The sequence below is a fragment of the Eutrigla gurnardus genome (assembly GCF_963514095.1).
Source record: "Eutrigla gurnardus genome assembly, chromosome: 2".
In the NCBI taxonomy this organism is placed as follows: Eukaryota; Metazoa; Chordata; class Actinopteri; order Perciformes; family Triglidae; genus Eutrigla; species Eutrigla gurnardus.
Genome location: NC_139916.1, coordinates 27,185,244 through 27,201,142, shown reverse-complemented (window position 1 = coordinate 27,201,142; position 15,899 = coordinate 27,185,244). Strand labels below are relative to the sequence as shown.

General features: G+C 42.2%; 1 protein-coding gene across 3 annotated transcripts in view; it reads left to right on the top strand.

Annotated features, from left to right (window-relative positions):
* Nucleotides 1–14,789, top strand: part of matn4 (matrilin 4) — a 42,206-nt gene extending 27,417 nt beyond the window's left edge. The window contains exons 6-17 of one of the 3 annotated variants that reach the window (XM_084025649.1): nucleotides 182–304; nucleotides 1,879–2,001; nucleotides 3,330–3,452; nucleotides 6,315–6,437; nucleotides 7,011–7,133; nucleotides 7,887–8,009; nucleotides 8,986–9,083; nucleotides 9,229–9,360; nucleotides 9,538–9,721; nucleotides 9,801–9,953; nucleotides 11,029–11,133; nucleotides 13,619–14,789. In XM_084025649.1, coding sequence (XP_083881775.1) covers nucleotides 182–304; nucleotides 1,879–2,001; nucleotides 3,330–3,452; nucleotides 6,315–6,437; nucleotides 7,011–7,133; nucleotides 7,887–8,009; nucleotides 8,986–9,083; nucleotides 9,229–9,360; nucleotides 9,538–9,721; nucleotides 9,801–9,953; nucleotides 11,029–11,133; nucleotides 13,619–13,677 — 1,469 coding nt within the window. In that variant the 3' untranslated portion in view covers nucleotides 13,678–14,789. The remainder of the gene's footprint in view (nucleotides 1–181; nucleotides 305–1,878; nucleotides 2,002–3,329; nucleotides 3,453–6,314; nucleotides 6,438–7,010; nucleotides 7,134–7,886; nucleotides 8,010–8,985; nucleotides 9,084–9,228; nucleotides 9,361–9,537; nucleotides 9,722–9,800; nucleotides 9,954–11,028; nucleotides 11,134–13,618) is intronic. The other 2 variants (XM_084025650.1, XM_084025651.1) reach the window with 2 other exon arrangements.
* The last annotated feature ends 1,110 nt before the right edge of the window (nucleotides 14,790–15,899 follow it).

Here is a 15,899-nt window from a genome sequence, read left to right as displayed (position 1 = left end):
CGGAAATCTCTCATTTGAAATCGACTTAACATTTGTATCTTTGGCATAAGCCTCTGAGTTCATGTAGAACTCATAGTAGGAAGCTGATTGAGTCAATGTGTTCTCATGATGTTAAGACATGGAGCTCCATATACTGGAGCTGATGTTGTGTACCCTGATGTGGATCCCTACTCTGCTGCAGGTGTGGATCTGTGTCTGGAGTCGGAGCACGGCTGTGAACACATCTGTGAGAGCTCACCGGGCTCCTTCCACTGCCTCTGTCTGCCTGGATACACTCTGAATGATGACGGGAAAACCTGTGCAGGTAACAAGCGGCCACAAAATCAATAGCACACAGACAACTGGACAATAAAAAATGGGGTTTTCAAAGTTTAACACCATGGGGAAAAATGTGAGACAACTGCAACATAGGATGACCAGACAACAATCACCGGATTGCTTTGATACTGAAGAAAAAGTAAAAACGTGATGATTCTCAGACAAGTTCTGTTTGATACAAGCCTATCAGCATTGAGATTCTCCAACTGTCATCGCTGATGTCATAAGCAGAGGAAACAAATATTGTATCAGTCTGAGACCAGACCAGACTATGTAGAGAAACCAGAGACAGTCTCTGGTAAAACCAACAAGGTTGAGTATTTATGTCTAGATTACTTTATTTGGAGGGTCAACGTTCAAATTACTTCACGTCAGCACCACTAAGCTAAAGGCAGACTGGTGTTTACCGTGGTGATGTTTAGTATTGTCATTTAGCCACTTGAAGCCTAAGAATGAGGCCTTTCGGTCTCCGGAATAAGCAGACTGGTACTCGTTTAACCAGTGGGAGTTACCAAAGCCTAAACATAGGTCTGGGAGGAGTTTGAGGAGACTATGGAGACAGACTTTCAGTGGCCCTGAAGGAAGTACAGTCAAACCAAAGCAGACTCAGAAAGGGAAGCAAGGCTTGGGTCAGGCTGTATTCAGCAGAGGAGGAGACCATTCAACCCAAACTGGGGGTAATGTCAGGCGGTGGAACGAGCACCTCTGTGAAGACTCTGGGGAAGACTTGTGTCGGTATACTCGGCACAAAGTCAAACACGTTCCCAATGAGTGTTGGCCTCCGCCAGGGTTGCCCCTTGTCACCGGTCTTGTTGGTCATTTTCACTTACAGAATTGTAAGACACACCCGGGGGAGGAGAGTGTCTCTTTGCAGATGATGTGATTCTGTTGGCTCCTTCAGGATGTGGTCTGCAGAGGAGTGTGAAGCACTTAAAGTGAGAGACAGTACCCCAAGTCTGAGGCCATGGTTCTCTATGGGAGAGCAATGGATTACAACTCCAAGTGAGGGAGTACAATCCGAGAGCAAGTACCTTGGGTCTTGTTCATGAGTGAGGGTAAAATGGATCGTGAGATGGACAGGCGTTTCAGTACGGTGGGCTCAGCCTTATAGAGCTCAGACATCTGGAGGGAAGTCGGAGTAGAGCAGCTGCTCCTTCGTGTTGAAAACGGCCAGTTGACGTGGTTCAACCTCTGATCAGGATACTCCTGGAAGCCTCCCTTTAGCGGCTTTCCAGGCAAAAATGCTGAGTCATTTTGGGGTTTCAGCATGCATTCCTGCAGCACTCCATTAAGCACCAGGAAACAAACCAGAATTCAACCTTTTACAATGTTTCCATTGTAAATGTCATTTGACACATCATTAAAATGTATTCTGGCAGTGGAGAAACAAGGCTTTATAAACTCACACAGGATTTAAGATGTTTGCATGCAAAAAAATTAAATTACAAAAAATCCCCAAGACTAAAGTTACTCAATCAATGTGTGGTGTGTGTGTGTGTGTGTGTGTGTGTGTGTGTGTGTGTGTGTGTGTGTGTGTGTGTGTGTGTGTGTGTGTTTCAGCCATAGACCTGTGTGCTGAGGGGAAACACAACTGTGAACAAATCTGCATCAGCTCACCTGGTTTGTTCACCTGTGACTGCAACAAAGGATACAAACTGAATGAGGACAAGAAGACCTGCTCAAGTTAGTCTCACACACACACACACACACACACACACACACATATATACAGTATACTGTACATACAGAGAACACATGTAGAAACTGTAAAACAACACAATAATTTTACACCACACACATCTGATATTACAACCCCGTCTCATGGCAGATCATGGAATAGTAATGAAATGCAATCTAATGGTTTCATGCTCAGGGACACGAATTGTCCATTATTTGTGTGTCACTAGGCACTAAAACAATGTCAATGGAAAGTTGATTAGGATCCTTTTTTCATGGACACACCGATTGAACACATCCATGTGACTCTGCAACGTCCAGAGGAGTGGATGTGTCCAACAACACAGGACTTTCAACCACGAGACACAACGTGTCCCAAAGTGTTGTTGATCGTTTTCCTAAAACTAACTAAGAGATTTAGTTGCCTCAACCTAACTAAGAGATTTAGTTGCCTCAACCTAACTAAGAGATTTAGTTGCCTAAACTTAACTAAGAGATTTAGTTGCCTAAACCTACCTAAGAGGTTTTGTTGCCTAAACTTAACTAAGAGATTTAGTTTAGTGTTTGATATAAACTGCTGAGAGCTCCTTGCTTTATGTAAAGTGTTCGGCTTGAATTCATGTTCACTCATGATGAAATGGATTCAGAGCTTGACAAAATGCTGATTCATGATTTCTCTGCTGATTCATGAAGCTGAGTGTGGGTTTGCACCACGTCCCTCCTGTTTGTCTCAATAAGCGAGGTCTCGTAATATCCCTGTTGTACAAAAATAGTTAAAAACACAAAAATATGTCTCTTAAGGAGGGGTATTGCCATAACATTTAATACCTTTTTTCATCTGCAACTTATACAAATGTTTTTCAACATTTTTTTTATCAAATAAAATACATTTTTCAGTTCTCAGTTCTCTTACTTCAATCACTTTTATTGCAGAAAATATTTTTGTCAGTGAAGCAGACAGACTGACCAACACATCTTTTTTTCAACTAACTTCCTGCCAATCCCGCTGACGAGTCTAGTTGGCACACCAGTTTAAATTAATCGCTAATATAATAAAGGTTTTTTCCATCACCCCTTTTATTAGGTTGAAAAAACAGTCTTATTCTCATTCTTAAATCTTCCATACAACCATAACTTGAGCCGTAAGTTTGGGCTTTGAGACAGAACGTGTCACGCTGCTGTAACAGAGCAGGACTCGACGTGCGGCGATCTCTGCTTGTTTAATGTCACGTGGATTGATCGTGAGACGCCTGTGAGTGGACGTAGGAACAATCCCACACATGTAGCTCCCGGTCACTCTGCTGCTTACGGCCTCGCTGCTTTCCTCCCCTCAGTGATCGACTACTGTTCGTTTGGGAACCACAGTTGTGATCATGAGTGTGTGAGTGTGCTCAATGGCTATCACTGCCGCTGTAACCAGGGATACAGGCTGCTGGACGACGGCAAGACCTGCCAGGGTAAGTGGGCCGTAGTGCATGAGACCAAACTCACTGTCATTGATCTGTGACTGTCATCAGTATCATGAAGGTGATGTTATTACAATGAAACTTGCATGCTGGAGCTGCTTACATGCAACATATTGTTTTACCTAAACTGTAACAACAATGTTGGACCACTGGAGGGAGCTAACTCAAGAACTCTCTCACTATTTCACTTTACTGTGACTGTTATGAATCAACCTGAATAGTAGACAGTGAACAGTCTCGATCTGATGATTGTACATTTGAAAGATTTTATCTTTGGTTGCAGCTTTCACTTTGTGAATCTGTAACAGAGTTTTATTGTTTTTAGAAGTAGGGACTAAGTCCTATTTGCTTCCCGGTCTGAGGAGAATTCATCTGAGGAGGGAAATTAAATGACACTGTTTTCTCCTTTTTACTAGATACCACTCAACTCAAGCAGTAATGCAAGAAATGGTGTCTCAATATGAAGGCACAAGCACAGGGAGCATGTCATGTTCACTGTTTAGTTCAGACTGGGAATGAAACTCTGTCTTCTACAAAGTGACGTTCCCACACAACTACACTACACTCGTAATTACATTTCCAGGGAAACCTAGTTTTTCCCGGACCAAGCGGTCTCAGTTTTAAACACGTTATTAACGAATAAAACAAAACAAAAACAAGCTACAAACATCTTGATTCTAACAGGACACTAACATCAAGTCCTGTTTTTGACCCGTCCCCCACCCAGACCTCCTCCCTACCTGGTCCTCCACGGACTCCTTTGGAACTCATTTGTGACACATCAACAGCAAAGAAACTCCGTCACAAAATAAGTTTCCTTTGAAACGTAAATCACATGTACTTTCTTTGAGTGGGAACGTCATTTTTAGGAGAGCAGGCTGTAGACTGACCCTGGACTCTGAACACATCATTGTAAAACGTCTTTTACTAACATGGTATCTTTGGTTTAACTGTCAGACTTTAGTTTAACCTTTAACGTAACAAATCATCAAACCTAATATTGTAATAATAATACAACTTATTTCTATTATAGGTTTCTACATATTGATATAAATCTGTTGTATAATAATCCATCCATCCATTTTCCTCCGCTTATCCGGGACCGGGTCGCGGGGGCAGCTGCCTGAGCAGGGACGCCCAGACTTCCCTCTCCCCAGACACTGCCCCCAGCTCCTCCGGGAGGACCCCAAGGCGTTCCCAGGCCAGCCGGGTGACATAGTCACTCCAGCGTGTCCTGGGTCTTCCTCGGGGTCTCCTCCCGGTGGGGCATGCCTGGAACACCTCCCGAGGGAGGCGTCCAGGGGGCATCCGATGCAGATGCCCGAGCCACCTCAACTGGCTCCTCTCGATGTGGAGGAGCAGCGGCTCTACTCCGAGCTCCCCCCGTGTGACGGAGCTCCTCACCCTATCTCTAAGGGAGCGCCCCGCCACCCTGCGGAGGAAGCTCATTTCGGCCACTTGTATCCGGGATCTTATTCTTTCGGTCATGACCCAAAGTTCATGACCATAGGTGAGGGTAGGAACGTAGATTGACCGGTAAACCGAGAGCTTCGCCTTTCGGCTCAGCTCTCTCTTTACCACGACGGACCGATACAGCGACCGCATTACTGCAGCCGCTGCACCGATCCGTATAATAATGGTTGTACTAAACCCTGAACCCTCCCATGAGCTCAGTGTAGGAAACTACTACTGGAGGTCTCGTCCCAAAACATTTCACATTGGACACGAGAGAACATGACTGGAGTCCCAGTCACACTCACTGATACCCGTTCAGTGCTCTCTTCACACACAAGCATGTTGCACGGACGGGAATGCAAACCTCCAACACGTTTGCACATATTAACACACTCACAGGTCCACAGTAATGTCTGCACCTCGAGATCCTGCTGTCAACAAACTGTTTCCAACCTTAGGATGAATGAGCAGAGACCAGGAGTGTGTCCCAGAAAGCAGGTTTAACAAAGTCACAAAACTCTGAGTTTTCGGTTCCAGAACAGCTGTTGTGAAATAGTTCAATCAACTCTGAGTTTGTTAACTCAGTGTAGCTGAGTTACATGCCTGCCGACTTTACAAAGCCATCATCAATGGAGCTCCGATACTACCATTCACCATGGCAACCAGGAGAAAACACTGTTGTGTCAGTAATGAAATGTAATATTATTCTTTTTGATTTAGGTGCAATCCCACGGGAACAAAAATAACGTTGCTGCAGCTGAAATTAAGCCTAAGAATATTGAGCAAACAGGTGGCCGAAGCCATATAGTTTTAATCGTATTTCCCATATTAAACAAAGTAATTAGAAGTGTCTATTTTAACTTGTAGCAGCTTTAACCCCCAACAGAATGCTGCTTCAACACACAGAAGCTCTTAGAAAAATCTAAAGGCTATGCAACGGTGATTATGTCTGTGATATGAAATGTAGGAAATGGAAGGCCGGAGAATATTGTTCAGATATGATAGATTGTGAGAAAAAGGAAAGTGATGAAATCCCTTCTGGACATCCGGCTGCTTGAATCACTTTTACTTCCAAATCGATGGTTGACGAGGAAAGGATCCCATTTTCCCACAGCCAGGTTAGGTTCACAGAGTGAACAAAGTTCACGTTCACTCTCTGTCTGGAAGGGAAAACTCAGAGGATCTTCTTCGCAGGTTAACACACTCGTTTGACAAAACCTGCTTTCTGGAATACAATCCTGCTGCTCTCCCTGGAAATACCAACCTGCAGACGAGACACTTAAGGCCAAAACATTGCTTTCATGCTCTGGCCAATTTACTGATTCATTTCTATTCATCTTCCTCTTCAACACACACACGCACACATACACACTTTAACTTAATGTGTGTGTTATTCAGCCATTGACCTGTGTGCTGAGGGGAAACATGACTGTGAACAGATCTGCGTCAGTGCGCCCGGCGTCTTCAGCTGCGACTGCAACGAGGGATACACACTGAACGAAGACAAGAAGACCTGCTCATGTTAGTCAGGAGCTTGCAGACATAAGGACACCAACACACACACACACACACACACACACACACACCTTTACGCTGCTGCATTAATCCTCTTCTTCCTCCGTTTTGATAATTAGTTGTAACCTCAGTACAAATATAAATAGCTGCTGCCTCCAGCTTCATAAATGTGAAAACTTTCAATTTAATCCTTTGTGTTCTTTGGACGGTCGTTAAGGGACTACTTCATTTAATCTGAAAAATAATGAGCAGGTTCATTACATTGCAGCCCATAACTCTCTGAGACGGAAGATCAGTAGCACATTTCTTCTTCTTCTTCTTCTTCTTCTTCTTCTTCTTCTTCTTCTTCTTCTTCTTCTTCTTCTTCTTCTTCTAAATAAAAACACATTTGGTTTCTTTTACACTATCCTCATATGAACATATAATCAACACAGAAACACTGAAACTGTTCCACTTTGAACCCATTTTAAATGTGTGTGTGCGTGCGTGTGTGTGTGCGTGTGTGTGTGTGCGTGTGTGTGCGTGCGTGTGTGTGTGTGTGTGCGTGTGTGTGTGTGTGTGTGCGTGTGTGTTATTCAGCCATTGACCTGTGTGCTGAGGGGAAACACGACTGTGAACAGATCTGCATCAGCGCTCCTGGCGTCTTCAGCTGCGACTGCAACAAAGGATTCAAACTCAACAAAGACAAGAAGACCTGCACAAGTCAGTGGGAACATTTCTTATGTGAACTACTTGTCAAATGTGTTTTATGATCTTATGGTGAGACACTAAAGGCAAAACCATCCTTCTTCATGAACTGGTCAATTTAGAGATTTATTTCTATTCATCTTCCATAAGACGTCTTCTTTCAGACTAGTGGAAAGAAACCATCCAAAATACACAATGAGGTCTTCATTCTACTATTTTGTCTATTTGTAGATTTCCCTTGATGTCACCAAAATTTGGCATTAGAAAATACCTCATTTGTATATTTAAACATATTTCAGAAAACCTAATAAAAAAAATTGCAATTGTAGCAGTAATCAACTGCTTCTTATTCTTAGTCCATCGCCATCTTAGTTTTTTGGCCGTCACTGTCTTGTGTTTTGGTCATCGCCATCTTGGTTTTTCGTTGTCACCAGAATGGTTGAAAGAAAACATCTAAAAGGCAAATTTGGCTTCTTATTTTACTACGTTGTCTTTTTGCCTCTGTAGATTTCTCTAGAATTGCCCTAATCCCAAAAGTTACCATTAATAAACAGATACTGCCCCCTTTGTATATCATTTGTGTATCATTTTATATTTAATGTCAGCATGAACTGGGGATATGTCATGGTTATATCTAGTAGTTCTTATTTTGGACTAACATACAGTATATCTGTGCTTCTAAAAACTAAAAAGGTTGCAAAACGTTAACGTTATTCTCCACTACGGTTTGCATATATGTGTTGTTCACAGTTAAATGTGTATTTGCAGACATGGACCTGTGTAACACGGTGGAGCACGGCTGTGAGCACCAGTGTGTGAGCACCCCAGGATCCTACTACTGCATCTGTCCCGAGGGACAACTTCTGCAGGAGGACGGCAAGAGCTGTGGCAGTAAGACGACTTACTCTCTGATAAATATGAATAAACACATAATACATATATAATACATAAAAGCAGCTGACCTGTCTGAGCAGTCGACAGGACAGGTTGGCTGTTTCTCAACGTAGACCTGATTATGATCCTCATCAGTCATGACAAACATCCATCCTCCTCTTATCTGGGCCGGGGTTACACACATCTGTCTCCAGCAATGTCCTGCAGCTCTTCATGGGGGCTGCGAGGGTTTCCCAGGCCAGACGGGATAAAAAGTCTATCCAGCGTGTTCTGGGTCTGCCCGGGGACCTCCAACATTTGGACATGCCTGGAAAACGTCCAGGCATGGTCCAGAAGGATCCTGAGAACCACGTAGCTCCTCCTATCTCTAAGGCCCTGCCACCCTACGACAGGAAGCTAAATTTTGCCGCGATCACAAACACAACATAAAATACGCTGAGTCGCCACTCTGCAGTCAGAGGGCTGCAGGGAGATGCGGATCCTGTAGGTCCTGCAGGACCCAGCAGAAATGTTGCAGGTGCAGGATGCAGGTAGAAGAGATGGAGCTGTTTGTTTGTTTGATCAGGCTAAGCCAACAGACAAACAGAGAAAACAACCTGACATAATCCTGTTTTTTTGGATCCACATCTGACGTAAGCGGGTCACTTCATGTGGGTCCTGCAGGACCCAACAGACATGCTGCAGGTGCAGGATGGAGGTGAAGGGTCACTCTGACAGTGTTTGACATTCCACATATTGTATTTTTGCAACTAGAAGTGACACACGAGAGTGACGCTAAGGTAGGGGGAAGTGTGAAAGGATTAAAGTTGTAAGACTGATACTTCGGGACTGGACAACGCCATGGTAGCGACCTGTCAATCACAAGGGAGCCCCGCCATAAAGCATCCCCTGCTTTCTGGTCTATTTGTCTCTGAATGGGAGCAAACCTGAGGACTAAGTGTGGTCAGTATTTGTTCTGCTCTCTCTCCTTCAGCCTGCAAGTCAGCCAACATCGACCTGGTGCTGCTGATCGACGGCTCTAAGAGTGTCCGCCCACAAAACTTTGAGCTGGTCAAAAAGTTTGTTAACCAGGTATTTCAATGTCATGTGTCATCATTATCATTCAACAAATTAAAAAAAAAAAAAAACGCACAGGAAGTGACGTTTAATACCAAAAATAAACTCAAATATAACAGTAGAAGCTAACTAAGCACCCGTCCATGCTCGTGTGCTCCAGGTGGTGGACTCTCTGGACGTGTCTGCTCACGGCACCAGAGTGGGTCTGGTTCAGTACTCCAGCCGGGTCCGGACCGAGTTCCCTCTCAACATGTACCACACTGCTGACGAGATCAAAGCTGCAGTTATGAAGGTGAAGTCGGTTTGTTATTCACTTAATAACATTTAAAGTTGGAAACAACCAGAGGTGGCAGCAACTGTGTGGACAGAGGAGAGATTTTATAGGATGAGAGGGTCTAAATCTGAATTATTAGGAATGAAGAAGACGTGGTCAGCCCACACTTGAACCGTTGTTTCTGTCCTGGTCTAGGTGGACTACATGGAGAAAGGCACCATGACAGGTCTGGCCTTGAAACACATGCTGGAGAACAGCTTCTCAGAGACCGAGGGCGCTCGTCCTTCCAGCCGTAACATCCCCCGAATCGGCCTGGTCTTCACAGACGGACGCTCGCAGGATGACATCACAGAGTACAGCAAGATGACCAAAGAAGCCGGTAAGACTCAGCCGGTGTCGACGGATTGTGGTCTTAACACAGGCCCTGCAGGTTCACGCTGACACGTACTTGTTTGCAGGTATCACCATGTACGCGGTGGGCGTCGGAAAAGCTGTGGAAGACGAGCTTCGTGAGATTGCATCTGAGCCTGTGGAGAAACATTTCTATTACACCACTGACTTCACCGCCATCAGCACCATCGCCGAGAACCTCAAACTCAACGTGTGCCCAGGTAACAGACCTCCGGACAGTACTACCACAGTAAATACTTCACTAAGTCCTGAAGGCCGTAGTGCCATGAGTTTGTATGAGATACTTCTCTGTCGTCAGTGTGTTACGTACAGTAGAGGGAGTTTGGAGAACCACCATGGGAGAAAAGCAATGTTAGAATATTTCACCTCTACTCAACCCAACACAGTCTCACAGCAGTTCATGAAATAAACACGGAATTTGAATCTACTGATTTGAACACATGAACGCAAATGTTACATTTTTTTCATGACGTTGAGCATGACTTTCAATATAATATATTGCAATTGGAAACATCGTTCATGTCTGCAACATTCGTTTTACTGTCAGTCGGGACCACATTACCCTTCCAAAAGTAAAATATGTTTTCCCACTTAAGGGCAATAACAGACGATATGGATTTACATAACTAAACAAAGTACGTTTTAGATGACAAAACCTCTTAGTTCACAACAACACAAGCCGTGTCCAACACCGGCCGGGTGGTTGAAAGTCAATTCAGTTGTTAAAAAAAAACACCATGTTTTAAATTTAACTGTATATATTTTACTACATGAAGACACACAGAAAATATTTCACATTATGGTCTTAAAAATGCATTATGATTCATTGAATGGGTTTAGTGTTTTAAATGATGCAAACATTTGTTCAACATAAAGTAAGTTGTAAGAGATGTGACGCCAGTCCGAGTGTAATGATGTCCTGGTCTTTGGCTCCATCTGCTGGCAAAAGTACATGATCGCTGCAGAAAATCTCCCACACTGTAATGCAATAACAAAAATTATAATAAAATTATAGGAAGAAGTAGTTGAAAATATGGGAATGGCATTAAGAGTTTTATTGAAAGGTTGAATAATAACAAGAAGCATTAATTGCTGGTTTAAATATGTGAGAAAGTGAAATAGCAGAAATAGCTGAAAAGGTGGGAATGGGTTTAATCTGTATGAATGCGGTGAGCATGCATGAATTTATGTCGAGTTTGAACATTTGTTTTGGACACAGTGTTGTTGAGGTGAGAGTATGATGTGTCAGGTCAAGTGAAGTGTGTGTGTTTGCAGAGGAGAGCCAGGGGGAGATCGAGGTGAAGGACCCGTGTGCCTGTGAGAGTCTGGTGGAGTTCCAGCAGGCCACCATGAGCAGCCTGGAGCAGCTCACACAGAAACATATCCTTCATACTAACACAAAGCACTCATCTTTCAATATTCTTCAGAAGACTCACGTTCTAGTTTCGATCAGTGGTAAGAAACAGGAGGAAGTTACAGTTTTTCACAATTGTTAACACACATTTCTCAAAACAATAACAGCTTTCTCAAAACTGCACACACAAAACTGAAAACCTCACACACAAAATGCTCAGCCTGACTCCCTTTTCAAGAGGACTCTTTGCCATCAAATCTCTTAACTGTTCACAAAATGGAACTGGTGTTTTCATTCGGTACACACACCATAATTTCATGACACACACATACCATTCATTGAGTACACACAACAAGCATTTGCTGCACACTACCAGGCATTACAGTTTTTTTCAATTGTTAACATGCAATTTTGAAAACCGGGTTCTTTTTTTCAAAATATAATCACAATTATCCAAACACCACCCTCAATTTGCATAATTCCTAGATTGTTTGCAAAATGACACACTTCAGTCAAAACATACACACTTCAGTCAAAACATATACACATATTTGTGAAAATGCTATTGGTTTTCATTTAACCAACACAGTCCTCAATGATCAGACACTATTGCAGCCAGTTTCACACTGCTGTGATAAATAAAAAAAACACATTTGTAAAAAACTAATTTTAGGAAATAGCATGTGCTAGATTTTTGGCCAGACATTGTTATGTAAGGGATAATTTAGATGTCAAAAAAATATTGACAAACCCACAACATTCTTCATGATTAGTTTGAGATATAGGGAGAATGTACACAAATAGGCCTACTATAAACTTACCAAGCACAAGCACAACACTGATGCTGCAGACTAAATATTTCAAGTATTTATTTTATCTACCTCTTCTTCTATCTCCTTCTTCTCCTCTTCCTCTACCTGGGCCTCCTCCTCTACCTCCTTCTCCTCTTCCTCTACCTGGGCCTCCTCCTCTACCTCCTTCTTCTCCTCTTCCTCTACCTGGGCCTCCTCCTCTACCTCCTTCTCCTCTTCCTCTACCGCCTTCATCTCCTCTTTGAGCTCCCCCTCTCATTCTCACTCTTCTTCTTCTTCTAGCTCCTTCCATTTTTGTTGAAGACAGGTGAACTCACCTGCTGCCTTTTATAGCACACCTGAGTGCTGCGTTTTCAAATAAGCACATGTGTGCTTCCACACTTGGTGGATGTGATTATCCAATTTGTTCATTAGTGTGGTCATTGGCAATCCGGGGCTTTGTAATGACAAGGAAGTAACCTCACAATCCTTGTCTGTGTCTAAGGTGTGAAAATGTGTGTAGCGTTTTACAAATCCCTGTGTAATGGTTTGCAAAAAGGGTGAAGCAGACATTGTGTGTAATGTTGTGCAAATCTGTGGAGGTGTTTTGCTCCTTGGAGTAGAATTTCGCAAATTGTGTGGACATTTTTATTTTAGTGTGTAAACAATCGTAAAAAACTGTAACAGCACACTGAAGTGCAACATTGAAAACACAATCATAGAAACAAAACACACCATATGAATGGCGATGAGGCCTATTTCTTTATAGTCAAACATAAATCACCACACAGATATGCAGCAAAAATAGTTTTATTTCAGTAGGCCTACACACAGAGAACAGTAGAGTACAGTAAACCGGTGTCTTCCTCTCCCTCCTCCTCCTCCTCCTCTTCTCACTCTTACCCCTCTCCTGCTCTGGTTGCTAATTGCTCAACAGACCTGAATATTTAGAGATTTGAGTATTTGTGTGTTGTAGGTTGATGCTTTGAGATTTTACTTGATAAGTGTGTGCTACAACTGAACATTGTGTGTAGTGTTTTGACAACAAGGTGTTGTGTAACTGATAGTGTAAAGAAGGAAAGTCAGAGTCTAATGCAGATAAGGGAGTGTGAAGTTGTGCCAAATTGGGTCGAGCGATTGGTACATGAAGTGAAGGTTGTGCAAACTGTGCTGAACTTTCACTTTTTGTGTGTTAACAATTGTGAAAAACTGTAAACAACACAACAGCAAATACATTCCTCTGTGGGTCCACTGCAGGATTAAACGTATACAGAACATGAGGAGATATTCATTGAATTTGAAAACAACTGCATTGGATTTGAACGATGAACTCCACCTTCAAATATGGTCATCTCTTATTAGGATTTAAACAAAATACATTTAAATGACAGGTAATAATGGATTCTGTCCATCAGAATGATGGAAAAAGAAAAAGACTATTGCAACCACTGTTTTTTTTTGTTTTTTTTGACAAATGACCACTGAAACCATTTGAATGTCCATTCTACTCCTGTTCTATATCTATGTGCAGAATGCTCTCTCTCTCTCTCTCTCTCTCTCTGATCAGCCCTTGGTGGACAACCCTACTGTCTCTCACATGCTGAGTGACGTGTGCAGAAACCCGAATCAGAGACAAGCGCCTCTCAATAGACTAAACTAAATGTCTAAATGTCTTGAATTTGCATGCAAAAGAAAACATTATCCTTAACCATGTATCTACTGTCTGGCATGACGGCTCGTCTGGAGCAGCTGGAGAACCAGCTCCTCTCCAGGAAGTGATCTGACCTTAATCACAGTGAACGCCACACAGGCCGAACAACAGGGCGAGGAAGAGGAGGGCACATCAGAAACCGACGGACAAAACCAAAGTGTTTCTTCCCCACAGAGTCTTTGTGGCCTTCAGTCGGTCGGTTGCTCTTCACGCTTACGAGGATGACATTAATCTGAAAGCTTGTGATGCAGATTCATAGTTCTGGTTTAAGACCACCGCGTCCACTTTACACCCGTCACCAACAAAGCAGCTGTAAACAAACATCCATTCAGACTCCCAGGACGTCTGATGATCTACATTCAGTCGATCTTATTGGCCGTCATGTGACATCTGTTCTAACAGTCACAGTCTGTGTAAACGACATGTAATCAACATACTGTAGATGTTAGAAACAAGCACAAACTATTAGCCTTCATCCCACAGTGTTCATTCATATCACACCGCTGTCTATACTTGATCGGTTTTGTACGCTTTGTTTAATATGATGTATTTATAGCAGATTGTTTTTCTACCACAGTAGAATAGCTCATTAGAAACGCATTGAAGTGTTGTTACCACTCCCAAGATCCAATTTTCCTACAAATCATGACATTGGTTGATGGCTTTGCAGTATGAGGAGAGTCGGAGGGGAACGTGGTTTGGATTTAAAACAAAAAGGGAAGTTTAGACGTTAAAAGCATCACTGTTCACTAAAGCTGTGGTCTGTTGTTGGTGGAGAACGTGTGATGACAGGAATCCGTAGTTTACTAACGATAAATACTTCATAAATTCAATTTGTTCTCCACTCTGCACTTTGTAGATTTGATCTTACAGTGCCCTAACATGTCTGACTATTATTAAAATGATGCCATCAGCATTATCCAGTTAGACCAGTTAGCAGAAGGAGAGGCCTGTACATTATTGACCATCATAACTGGTAGATTATCTCTCTCTTGTAGTTTTGTATAAAACAAACAAAATACCAGCAACAAATGTATTCCCCTTCATATTTGAATCCCTGTATGTTTTTGTATATTTTTTTAATAACGTTATCTTTTTGTATTTTTCTGATGAATCCCTGTATTACAGCACAGAAGGCAATAAAAGAGAGGACTGTTCACTTTGGAGTGATGTGTTGTTTGACATTTCACCTTCATTTTTCACTTTTCTTTAAAGCTGCATGATATAAACTTCAGTGTTTGGTTCACACTGGAGATGAGGATTATACTAGAAAATACTATTAAAAATAGAAAATACTATTGAAATAAAACTAATACAGCGGAGCTGTTCGGTTACCAAACTGATTTTTAGTTGCTTCTCTAGTTGTTATTGTATTCTAATGACATAAAATGTTGCTTCAACAAAGAGCGTCACTAGTGATGATGACCTTTGGCACATTTTCTCTCTACATGTTTGTTCCTGCCTTCCTTTCTATCAAACAAACATGACACACTTTGATAGTTTTACAAAAAGTTATAAGATATGAAAGTTGGTCTGCAACAGAGTTAAAAGGCAATGCAACAACACTTTGATCATAGCACTGTTGTTCTTAAGGTATGTTTGATTACTTTACTCAGATGAGGACCTAAAACTTGTTTCTATTTTTAGCTCTTACTTTATCGGCAATGATATGTTGTGGTTTCTTTCTTTTGACAAATGTACTTATTGTAAGTCGCTTTGGACAAAAGTGTCTGTGAAATGCCCTAAATGTAATCGTAAACGCCCCTGATGGTTTGGCGACCTGTCCAGGTGAACTCTGCCTTCATAATAATAATAATGGATGGATGTGTTTTAGTAAAAATGTTTCCTGTGAGTTGTTAGATAATGAATGTCAAGTTAAGGAAAAATGATGAAGCATTAGGCAACAAAACTAACGTTACACTCTCCAACTGTCCACAATAATTAGTCTTTGTCAATATGTAATTCTATGTCACTAGATCTGGACGTTGCAGAGTCATGTGGATTGCTTCCGGCTTTGCTACAGTGCAGACGCTTTTCCTCTTTGCTCTCACCCCTGCCTGCGATTTTCTGCTATTTTTTTGCTATCTGCTTCTCCTCAATAAGAAACAAAGAGCAGCAGCTCCTGGATATTTACAAAACCAGTGGGATTATATTTTCTTTGAGATAAAACGGGCATTTTTCAATATTTTTACGACTTCCTCAACGCTACGCGAGGAGGCCTACCAAACAAGATAAGCCTGAGCCTGCTAAAGGTAATTAGCAGAAGATGCCTCCCTTCTCTACGGAAGAT